This window comes from Sardina pilchardus, chromosome 16 (assembly GCF_963854185.1).
Source record: "Sardina pilchardus chromosome 16, fSarPil1.1, whole genome shotgun sequence".
Lineage (NCBI taxonomy): Eukaryota > Metazoa > Chordata > Actinopteri > Clupeiformes > Clupeidae > Sardina > Sardina pilchardus.
The window spans coordinates 24,031,500-24,043,999 of record NC_085009.1 but is presented as its reverse complement, the minus strand read 5'-3'; the positions used below and the strand labels follow the sequence as shown (position 1 = coordinate 24,043,999).

General features: G+C 46.8%; 1 protein-coding gene across 1 annotated transcript in view; it reads left to right on the top strand.

Annotated features, from left to right (window-relative positions):
* The window catches only part of LOC134059606 (multiple PDZ domain protein), a 108,990-nt gene that overhangs the window by 46,507 nt on the left and 49,983 nt on the right, over window positions 1–12,500 (top strand). The window contains exons 13-20 of the mRNA XM_062516050.1: window positions 115–194; window positions 1,036–1,182; window positions 2,406–2,582; window positions 4,786–5,001; window positions 6,525–6,734; window positions 8,819–8,944; window positions 9,438–9,599; window positions 11,999–12,098. Of these exons, the coding sequence (XP_062372034.1) occupies window positions 115–194; window positions 1,036–1,182; window positions 2,406–2,582; window positions 4,786–5,001; window positions 6,525–6,734; window positions 8,819–8,944; window positions 9,438–9,599; window positions 11,999–12,098 (1,218 nt within the window). The remainder of the gene's footprint in view (window positions 1–114; window positions 195–1,035; window positions 1,183–2,405; window positions 2,583–4,785; window positions 5,002–6,524; window positions 6,735–8,818; window positions 8,945–9,437; window positions 9,600–11,998; window positions 12,099–12,500) is intronic.

The following is a 12,500-nucleotide window of genomic DNA, read 5'->3' as shown; positions in this document are numbered from 1 at the left end:
CATATTTTAAGAAAAACAAATGCCACTGTGTTCCTGTGATTACTGGTTATTCTTGTTTTATTACATTTTGCTAATGTTTTTGCCTGTAATACGTTCTCTTTGTTTGTACTTAAGGAATAAAGCTAACTGCTTTGGAGGAGGAAGAGTTGATGAAGAGGTGGCAGAATGCTCTCGGGCCCAGCAACGAAGTGGTAGTAAGTATACAGGGTCCTGGGCTGCACTTTCATCTACAAAGTGATAGTAAATACACAGGGTCCTGGGCTGCACTTTTCACAATCAGCTTCTGTCTGGATGTATTGAGGAGCTGCTCGACAAAAAAGTTTCTAGAAATGCCCATATCTGAGAAGCTTGTTGAAAGGGCAACTTTCAATTTGAAGAAAGCAAATTTATTTTTTTTAAGTAATTTTTGGGGGCTTTTTGCCTTTATTCATATAGGACAGTAGAGAGAGACAGGAAGCAAGTGGGAGAGAGAGATGGGGTGGGTTCGGGAAATGACCGCAGGTCGGAATTGAACCTGGGTCCCCATAGGCACTCGGACCCGTACATGGCACGAGCGCTGTAGCCTGTTGCACTAACTTCCTATTGGACAACGATGAGAGAGAGAGAGATACATATGTGTATGAGAGAGGAGTCCAGAAATACATATTCATATTTCCTTAAAAATCGAGTTAAGCTTTTGAGTGTGTGTGTGTGTGTGTGTGTGTGTGTGTGTGTGTGTGTGTGCTTATATGTGTGCGTGTGTTTGTGTGTGTGTATGTGTGTGTGTGTGTGTGTGTGTGTGTTTACGTGTGTGTGTGTGTGTGTGTGTGTGTGTGTTTACGTGTGTGTGTGTGTGTGTGTGTGTGTGTGTGTGTGTGTGTGTGTGTGTGTGTGTGTGTGCTTATATGTGTGCGTGTGTTTGTGTGTGTGTATGTGTGTGTGTGTGTGTGTGTGTGTGTTTACGTGTGTGTGTGTGTGTGTGTTTACGTGTGTGTGTGTGTGTGTGTGTGTGTGTGTGTGTGCGCGCGCACGTGTGTGTGTGTGTGTGTGTGGCAGGTGGCGCAGGTGGAGAAGTTCAGTGAGAGCAGTGGCCTGGGCATCAGTCTGGAGGCCAGCGGGGGGCACCACTACATCCGCTCCGTGCTGCCCGAGGGGCCCGTGGGGCGCTGCGGCAAACTCTACAGCGGAGACGAGCTGCTCGAGGTCAGACACACACGGACACACACACACACACACACACACACACACACATATGCACATATGCACAAACACACACACACATATGCGCACACACACATAAACACATGTGTACACACACACACACACACACACACACACACACACACACACACACATATGCACAAACACACACACATATGCGCACACACACACACATGTGCACGCACACGCACACACACATAAACACATGTGTACACACACACACACACACACACACACATATGCACAAACACACACACATATGTGCACACACACACACACACACATACACACACACACACACACACACACACACACACACACACACACACACATGTGCATGCACACACACACACACACACACACACACACACACACACACATGTGCACGCACGCACACACACACACGCACACGTACACACACATAAACACATGTGTACACACACACACACACACACACACACACACACACACACACACACACACACGCGCACACACACACACACATACACACACAAATACACGCACACATATAAGCACACACACACACACACACACACACATAAACAAAACTATGCCTATACAGTACAGTACATTTAGTGATATGATTAATCCGGAACTACGGATCATTTACCAACCTGGGAATTACTACACTCATAGCTACACACATCCTAGTCACATAGACATAGTATTCACATAGTATTCACATTCATGTTCAATTCTTTCCATTTACTCAGTAGCTACTCCTATGGAAAAGCCTGCCTGACACCAGTTTGACAGAAGCAAACTGTTAAATCGCACAGGATTTGATTGTGTTTAAAGCACATTAGTGGAAATACTGTAGCTTCACCAAACCAAAGTCACATACAGAATGGCATTGCATTGAAATTGAATTACAGCTGCATAATAGTGTGAAAATGAAGACAAAATTAAATTAAATCCAGGCTGATATTAAATGACAGGCTGTAAAATAGAAACCCGACTCAAGTCCCACCAGGGGGACCCCTGTCCAATCGCTGTTCCTTTGGCCGCTCAAATCCCTCTAGCCACAAAGCGCACACAACAAAAAACACATCCATTTTCCACCACCAGAAAGCCTGGGATTGTATCCATCAGGGGGCATGCTTCCATTGTCCCATTGTTTCTGCTGGTGTGTCAGGACACTGTCCTCTTGTGAAGGGCCCACCAGTGATTGATGCGTGTTGCAGGTCAATGGGATCCCTCTTATCGGCGAGACCCACAAGGAGGTGGTGAGCATCCTCAAGGAGCTACCCGTCTTTGTTTACGTGGCCTGTTGCCGGCCCGCCCCCCTGTTGCCACTGCCGACGGACAGGGACGCCGGCCAATTGGGACTGGAGGAGGTCGCCACGGACGCCGCCACAAAGGTAGCCGACATGGTCTTGGACTCTTTTACAAAAATACCCTTTTGGAGAAATGATCATGCCTTTTTGACCGCCATATTCATTCCTTGCCAAAATGTTGGGCTAGATTTGGAGCGTTCTTCAGCCCTCTTACCCCTTGCTAACATGTCAGGGGCGGTGGTTAAGGAGCTGGGCTAGCGTGCAGTAGCCTGAAAGTGGTCGGTTCAATTCCCAGCTTCCACCGTTGTGCCTTTGAGCAAGGAACTTAACCCCAAGTTGCTCCTTGTAATATACAGTAGTTGATACAGTATATGTAAGTTACTTGGGCAAAACAAGTGTCAGCTAAATGTATAGCTGCGCTTAGTATAGCCTCTGATAGTGAACGAGGCTCAATTGTGTTCACCCACAATAAATTAGTTTTTTAGTTTTTTAGTTTTTATATTGTTATTTTAAAAAATGATTATTACATTAATTTTGACAGCATTAGACAGATACCTTGCTGTAGTAACATTTATTGAATAAAGAAATCAGTGAGGTGGTTTAACAAAATTACCAAAAATGAATGTACCAAAACATTTTAATTGCTTTAATTGTTTTTTTTTTTTTTTTTTTTTTGTCATCTTTGATATATTTCCAAACACTTTTTTAATTTGACTCTGCTAAGATTGTCACTGAAAATGATAATTCCGATGAGAAATCAGATTGCTATGAATATAATCATGGATATCTTTTGTGTAATGCATGACGTTCTCCCCTGGCTCCTGCTAATACGGTTTACTAGGTGACAGATTTCAGCTGCCCTCCTTCGAGCAGACACACACACACCTACACCCACCCACACACACACACACACACACACACACACTGAGAGCTGAGAGATTTTGCTGTGATGAGGGGGGATTATTCGGGGGGGTTGAGAGGGGGAGGTATGACAGTTCATTAATGCTGAAACGAGTCTCCTCTCCGTGCAGCTCAGCGCAGCACAGCTCAGTTGAACACCTCGAGTGATAGCTCAGCAAAGTGGTGCGGGAGCAGAGCAGCAGACACAGAGTGTGTGTGTGTGTGTGTGTGTGTGTGTGTGTGTGTGTGTGTGTGTGTGTGAAAGAGAGAGAGAGAGAGATTGAGAGAGAGAGAGAGAGAGAGAGATTGTGTGTATGAGAGAGAGAATATGAGTGTGTGTGGGTATGTGTGTGGGTGTGTGTGGGTGTGTGTAGGTGTGTGTGTGTACGTACGAGCGGGCGGACATCCGCCACCTCATTTGCTTGGACGTGCATGATTGGAGGAGACCTCGAGGATGTGCTTTTTTTATGATGAAGTGGAGAATTAGCACATGTTATAAGTCACAGGCCAGGGCGGAGAATTAGCACATGTTATAAGTCACTCAGGCTAGGGTGGAGAATTAGCACATGTTATAAGTCACTCAGGGCAGAGTGGAGAACAGCATAGTGAAGCACACAGGATACTGTAGATAGGCAAGCCATGTTTTGTGGATTATTGTATTGTATTCCATATACATGCATCCATTTAGTATCACATTCGTAGCATTTTTTATTCAAAGCATGTTGAAATTGAAGTAATACTTTATTTGTTATTATCCATTTACAAGGATACAAGGATACAAGGAGTTGTATTTGTCACATGCATATCATTGCCAAATCAAAGAATGCAGTGAAACTTGTCAGTTCCTTCTCCTGTTGTGCCCATTTAGCAGTGGCTTTTATCCAAAACATGTCCCAGTGTAGTATATGCTGAGTAAAGTACGCAGTCTTTGTGTATACTTGAGTATACCTTGCCAGTCTTTTTATACATTTTTGAGTACTTAGTCAACCTTTGTGTATATTTTAAGATACAGTATACACAAAGATTGGCTAAGTACTCTAGAATTTAGAATACACTTAGTCAGTGGTTGCGTATATTTTAGAATACACTCAGTCAGTGTTTGTGTATATTTTAGAATACACTTAGTCAGTGTTTGTGTACACTTTAATGTACTTACCCACTCTTTGTGTATACTTTAGTGTATCTAAGTGTGTAGTTTAGTATACTGAGCCGATATTTGTGCTTTGTGTAGTTCATAGCCACAGGGGTTGTTGTTAGTGTTGGTGGAAGCTAAACTCTCCTAGTCGAACTGAACTGCAGGAGCGAGGCTCTTACAGTAATAGCACTTAATCTGCAGAAGCACCACTGTCATTAATACTGTTGTTATGGGATTGTTCTGGATACTTAGGTGTGCGCTGAGCTGGAGGACTTCCTGTCTCCCGGCGAATCGGGGAAGGGCGCGGGCGTGGGCGGTGGCGGCGGCGGTGGCGGCGGTGTGGTGCGGGACCCCAGCATGGCGGACGAGCCTCTGGCCTCCCCCTTGGCCATGTGGGAGACGGACGTGCAGGACATGGAGCTGGAGAAAGGGGAGATGGGGCTGGGCTTCAGCATCCTGGACTACCAGGTAAGGGGCGACTCAACGCACGGTCAGCAGAAGCTAGGGATGACTGTGTGTGTGTGTGTGTGTGTGTGTGTGTGTGTGTGTGTGTGTGTGTGTGTGTGTGTGTGTATAGGTGTATACTGTGTGTGTGTGTGTGTGTGTGTGTGTGTGTGTGTGTGTGTGTGTGTGTGTGTGTGTGTGTGTGTGTGTGTGTGTGTGTGCGGTGCAGTGTGTGTGTGTGTGTGTGTGTGTGTGTGTGTGTGAGTGTTGTGCTCTGCGTGTGCTGTGCTGTGCTGTGCTGTGCTGTGCTGTGCGGTGCCGTGTGGTTGCTACAGGCGCTGGCCAAGCTGAATAATTGTGCAGAGGTCAGTGTATCTGCCCCGTGCCTCGTTTAGGAGGGAAGTCTTACGAAAGCAAGTTTATGAACCTCATGTCATTCGGCTCAAAAAGGCTAAGCTGCTTGCATGCATAGGCAGCTATTATCTTACCACATTCATAGTTGAACGCTGAGGCATGGAGTTTCAAATAGATTTTTTTTCTTTTTGTTACTTTTTGCCTCTGTTTCAAACCGAAGGGTCGTCACTGATACAGTTGATTATTAGCAGTGCTGTACTGTAATGTCCTGTAAAGTGTGTGTGTGTGTTTGTGTGTGTGTGTGTGTGTGCATGTGTGTGTGTGTGTGTGTGCGGAATGTGGATGGTATGAATGGTGTGGATTACCTGATTTACATGAGTTGAATGACTTTTTGCATATTGGTGGGGATCCATGGCACAGCATTAATTTCAGTGAGCCATACCATAAACATGCTCTGCCTAAACCCCATCTCTCTTCCTCACTCATGGCCTGTCATCTCTTCATGATCCTGTCAAATAAGAAGTATAGCAAAAATAACAGGCATGTTGTTGTTAGCATTAGCATATTAATAGCCTGTCTGTAAGTGCAGCATTTGAAGTGATGTTTAGAATTTTTGGATGCTGGTTAAAAAGAAAATAGGTTCAAGAATTGTTGTCTATGCATGTTTCCCAGAATGTGTGCCCTTGGTGTTATACTGTGAGCATGTTGTTTGTTTACGTGTGGGTGTGAGTAGAGTGTGTGGGATGTGTTGCCCTTACAGACGATAAGCTAGTATTATTGCCCTGTCATAGGCAAAATTACATAATCACATTATGACTATGATAATGCAATACTTTACCTTGGGATTGTTCCTTGAATTTCCCCTTGGGGATCAATAAAGTATCTATCTATCTATCTATCTATCTATCTATCTATCTATCTATCTATCTATCTATCTATCTAACTTTCTAACTAATGTATCTATCTATCCATCTATCTATCTAACTATCTATCTATCTATCTATCTTTATACTTTAATTATACGGTTCAGTATTAGTATGGTTCAGTTTCTACACTGGAGAATCATATCTCCTTATTTGTTGTATAGTTACCATATTAATGCGTTCGCTCCCCCCAACCCCCCCCCCCCCCCCCCCCCCCGACTGACGCCAGAAGCGAGTGTCACGTGTCACATGACTCTGCACCTGTAACAGGACCCGGTGGACCCGGCGAAGACGGTCATCGTCATTCGCTCGCTGGTCCCCGACGGCGTGGCGGAGCTGGACGGTCGGCTGCTTCCTGGAGACCGTCTCATGTTCGTCAACAAGACCAACCTGGAGGACGCCAGCCTGGAGGATGCCGTGCAGGCCCTCAAAGGGGCCCCCATGGGCAAGGTCCACATCGGGGTGTCCAAGCCTCTGCCTGTAAGAAATCACTTTTTATTCTCTCCTTACCGCTGCTGCTGCAGTGGATGGAGTTGCTACTGCGTGTGTTCTAATGGTAGACATGTGTGGCAGAGCGTTCGTGTGTGTGTGTGTGTGTGTGTGTGTGTGTGTGTGTGTGTGTGTGTGTGTGTGTGTGTGTGTGTGTGTGTGTGTGTGTGTGTGTGTGTGTCTGTGTGTCTGTGTGTGTGTGTGTGTGTGTGTGTGTGTGTGTGTGCATGTGTGTGTGTGTGTGCGCGTGTTTGTGTGCGTGGTATCTTAGCGGATCAGTGCCCCAGTAACTGGATTCCTTTACAGGCAGTTTAAATGTTTAATGCTGAGGGCTGTCACACTTGCAACCCTTGCACGTTTGGTGCTTTGAGGCAGTTCAAGCTGTTTGTTCTCCATTGCACCATATTGCTAAATGCCTACGCTGCAGATATATATTTTTTTTTCTCCGCCTAAAGGATTACAGAACTATTTGGGGAATTTGCTGTGCTTTATTGAAAAACACTCATATCTGAGGAGTCCGTTCGCGTGGGGCGTGGGGCCATCCTGCCTGTTTGTGAGAACCGCTGGCTGTTCTCCAGATAAAGCTGTAGAGCTATAGAGTGCGCTCTGTCTTGTCTTGTGGGCTAGTCGGCTGTTGCCAGCAATGTTATGTGGTGGGATGTCAAGGGCAGTGTGTGTGTGTGTGTGTGTGTGTGTGTGTGTGTGTGTGTGTGTGGGAAAAGTTTCCGAAGGTCCCGGGAGGATATTCCTCTCTGGTGTGGTTGTTTGAGAGCGGCCTGCCGTCCTTTGTCTTGCTTCACCGCTCTAAATTGAACGCAACTTGGGTAATCCTGTCAGATTTCTTTAAATAACTGCCTTGGCAGGGCTGTGTGTGTGTGTGTGTGTGTGTGTGTGTGTGTGTGTGTGTGTGTGTGTGTGTGTGTGTGTGTGTGTGTGTGTGTGTGTGTGTGTGTGTGTGTGTGTGTGTGTGTGTGTGTGTGTGTGTGTGTGTGTGTGTGTGTGTGTGTGTGTGTGTGTGTGTGTGTGTGTGTGTGTGTGTGTGTGTGTGTGTGTGTGTTCGTGTTCGTGTTCGTGTTCGTGTGTGTGTGTGTGTGTGTGTGTGGCTAGAGTGTAGGAGCTGAAGCCTGTGTCTAACTCGCTAGAATTTCTCCACGCTGATTCACTCAAAAACAAGAAAATCAATTCACTTTGCAGCGCTGCAAATCTCTCTCCTTCCTCCCCCAGTCACAATCAATCAAGCTAGCATGCCTTGCACTCTTAACATGCTAACACTGTGGCGATTTCAAATGAATGGGGACAATCAAATATTGGGTCATCAGAGACAAACTTAAAGACGCCAAAGGCCCATTCACACAGTAGTGGACAAACAACCAACAACCCCCAACAAACTCCAGCAAAGTCCCACAAACACGGCTAATAGCTATCATGACTTAGCAGGTCAATATGCAGTTTATTGGTGTGTGATGCAAATGTCAGTTGGTCTTACTTCATTTCAAAGCTCAACAGTCACCTTCAGAACACTGGATGGGGTGTGGAGTTTGCTGGAGAGGGTTGGTCCAGTGTGAAAGGGGCGTTAAGGCGTTTGCACACTACCCAAAACAAATGCTGACCAACGCCAACCAACGCCAACGGTTGCATCATTGTGTCTCTTTGTGTTTGTTGGCGTTTTTGTCGGATGGAATTTGTCAAGCTTGACATGTCCAGTCAGGAACCACAAAGCTACCTTGTCAGGTAAATGTCATGGTGTTGGCAGTTGGTTTTCTGAACATTCTAAAGACAGACTGCAAGCAACTTCAGTCAGCTTTATAATGTTGGACGTAGCTGGTTATAGACCTCTGAAGTTCACCTACAAAAAGAACCCCAAGCTGCCATCTTTGACCATATAAGAAGACCCGGACCTCCTTATATGGGCAAAGATGGCGGCTTTTGGGTCATTTCAATAGGCGAACATCAGAAGTCTGTTATCTGGGGCAGTGTGCAAAGGGCCTTCAACACCCCCTCATGGGTCTGACGTCGGGGTGATGGTCAGTCGATGTCGTGGACTCTGTGTGGTCTCACCTGCCGTGTCTCCGCAGACGGAGGATGAGGTCGGAGGGCCTTCGTCCCAAGACCTGTCTCTCATCTTCACCAGTCTGGTGTTGAGAGGAAAGGACGAACCGGAGCCCACCGACGGCCTTCTATTCCGGGCCGAGCCGGCTTTGGTCAGTCCCAAACTGCAGTTCAGATATGAACCAGAGGCTACTTGAGGAAGCCAACGTACAGTAGAAAAAGTAGTCATGGAGCCAAAAAAAAGAGACTTAAGTCGACAGGTTAACTGTCTTGTTGTAGTTCGGCCACAGTGTAGCATGTTTGCTTGTGCAAGGCCTTTCACCCATCAGCATCCGTACAATAACTCAGTCACTTTTTGTTCAACACAACCAAAGAACGAGCAGTATAGACTAGGCTGGTCTTACATAAAAGAGAGCTATAATCTCCATAATCTGATTTGGGTGTGTTAGACATTACAGCAAAAAAATGTAATGAACTGAGCATTAAACAAGTGAGATTGAATTTAGAACATAATAGCGTCACATTAAGCTTCTCACCAGAGATGTCACGTCATCAAGCAGTTTCATTACAGTCCTGTGCTAGCTGGCGTTTCTCAAATTCTGCTTCGAGCTTAACCGCCCTCCACCCCCGTTATACTTGGCACAGATTGATGCCAACGACTCGGATCTGACGGACGAGAAGCTGTTTGAGCGGCACTTCCCCGACGAGGAGGACGAGGCCTTCCAGGCGTCCATGATCGCCCTCCACGGAAGCACCTGCAGCACCGATCTGGACTTTTCATTAACCATGCCAGCGTCTACGCCCCAGGTAAACTCACACCTGGACTATCATTAACCATGCCAGCGTCTACTCTACGGCCCAGGTAAACTCACACCTGGACTATCATTAACCATGCCAGCGTCTACTCTACGGCCCAGGTAAACTCACACCTGGACTATCATTAACCATGCCAGAGTCTACTCTACGCCCCAGGTAAACTCACACCTGGACTATAATTAACCATGCCAGCGTCTACGCCCCAGGTAAACTCACACCTGGAGCATTATTAGCCATGCCAGATTTCTACACCCCCCAGGTAAACCCGATAGCAGACAGCATCTGTGTGATGTGATGAGTCCACTCACTGTATTCTTTGTCTCTCAACTGCCCGAAACAGATGTCTCTATTTGGAGACATCAAGGCTGACCTACCTAGCTGTCTGTCTGTCTGTCTGTCTGTATAGCTACCTCTCTCTGTCTCTGTCTGTCTGTCTGTATAGCTACCTCTCTCTGTCTCTGTCTGTCTGTCTGTCTGAGCTTGCTGAGTCACTGATGCCTCGTATCCATTGCTGTAAAAGGAGACTGACGACTTTGCTCGTTTTATGTGTCTTTCATTTAACACTGTAAAAGTCGACATTCAAATGCAATGTGATGCTCATTCTGTCGTTGTCCTACTGCTGTCCGTGTGTCGGTGCGTTACTTATTTATTAAGTCCAATTAAGAAATACTTGCTGAGTACATTCAGGTTGAAATGGAAGCATACTGTATCACAAGCTACTTCCTCTGAACTTGCTGATGTAAATGCTGCAGTGGCAAGGCAATGGAAGAGCTCTGTTGCAGGCGTAGCACTTAGCAAAACAACACTGACTGTTTGTTTTTTAATGATTAATGGTCTTACTTGTTTCAGTGTGATTATGCAGAGTTTAGTGTTCCTAGTCATCAGTGTCAAAACACTTTTAGATATCCTCTCTAAAATTCTTACATTCCTCCCCATAACTAGTCCCCAGTAGCATCCGTAACTCTTCTTCTCACCCCCCCCCCCAACACACACACACACACACACACACACACACACACACACATAGGAGAGGAAATTGCTGTTCTCAAGAGAATCCCCTCAATAGCTCTCCTCTTCACTGTAATTTCTGATGCTGGGACCCTATGGTTTTCTCATTCAAGCCATCTCTCTCACTCTCTCTCTCTATCTCTCTCTCTCTCTCTCTCTCTCTCTCTCTCTCTATCGGATGCTAGAGGAATCTTTGTAGGGCTTCATAGGGCTGCAGTCACAGCTCCACTGAATCCTATCAGAGGAGATAAAAACTGCAGACTATATATTTCTGAAGTGCCTGTGCCTCTCAGAGAAATGGGCCGCCTGCTCCCATCACTCACCCCCCCCCCCCCAATCTCCCCCTCCCCGCCTCCCCCCGATGCCTGTGATCGCTTGGGTCCTTACCAAACAGAAGATAGATAGAGTGAGAAATTAACGAGGGATATCAAATGTCTCTTTGTGACCACCCGTCCGAAAGCTGGTGGATTTAGGCGATGTGGTTTGTTTTGCTCAGCGCAACGGGCGTCTGGAGGCGTTCCCCGACTACCCGCCCTTCCTGCCACCGCCTGGCACAGCAGCGGCAGCAGCGGCGGCGGTGGTGGAGGTGGAGGTGGGCGACCTCCTGGAGCCCCAGGCGTTCGCCCCCGATGAGGGCCCTCTGCTCTTCTCCCAACCCCGGGTCGGGGGCAGGGTCCTGGGGCAGGGACAGGGGCTGTCTGGGCCGGTGGCGCTGCCGCTGCAGACGCCGCCTCCGCCGGGCCTGTTTGCCGATCTCCAGCCGAACCAAATGGAGTCGCTGGCGTTGGCCGCGTCGGCGGGATTTTCGGACGCTAAAGCGGAGTCCGACGCGCTAGCGCACATGCCGATGGACCTGAGCGATCTGTGCGATCTGGGCGCCGGACTGGTCCAAAGCTCGTATCTCGCCGACAGTAATGAGTTTGGCCAGGTAAAAGCGTGATGTGAACGTTGTTGTGAACGTTAAAAAAAAAAACACAGCCTCCGCCCGTCTTTCCTTTTCCTCACGTTCTTCAGGCAATGACCCCGTGCATTGGTGTGAATAAGAGAGTGATTCACAATGCATGCATGATCGGTTTCATCTATTGCATGCATGACGGGAAGGACCAAACACCTAGCAAAGAACGGCAATCATGTTTGACGACAGCATGCATTGCATGTATTGTGTGTGACTGTGTGTGTGTGTATTTGTGTGTGTGTGTCTTTCCCCTGTCCCCCACTACGCCGATCCTTCAGAACCAAAGTAGTTCTGCCTGATTGTAGTCGCCCCACAGCTCCACTTTCTCCTCCGCCTCTCAAGCTAACCTCGCGCGGCCCTTAGAGATGCTCGTGAGGAGGCTGTTGAAAGTCAAGTGCCTCTCCTCCATAAACTCCATCTGTTTCAGGACGCCGGGTCCCTTATAGAGGAGGTGGAGTCTTCGCCAGCCACCATCGGGAGCAACTTTGAGAGGACAATCACTGTCGTCAAGGGCAACTCCAGTCTCGGTACGCTGTCTTCTCTGTTATGTATGTGCACTTAGATGTGCTGGGGGAAAGTCTTTTTGAATACTCAGAAAATGGTTCACTCGATGACGGTACACTCAAATGGTTGCTGTCTTTTGAATTTCTGTGCAATGTCTTTTTCATTGTTTTGTTCTATACATACAAGCTACAATTCATGTGTATTTTTCAAGGGCTGTGTATGTACTTTTGTGATTAATATTTCATAAGAAGCTCAGTACACACAGTACCAAGTAGGCTTTGTTGAGCGTGGATCCTGTAAACTTGGTCTGTTGTGAAACGCATATCCTCTACATTTAAATGTTTCATATTGAAGACAAAGCATAACAATAATCAACTTGATATGATGCAACTTTGGTCCAATGTTCCACATGTTCTGATTGGATG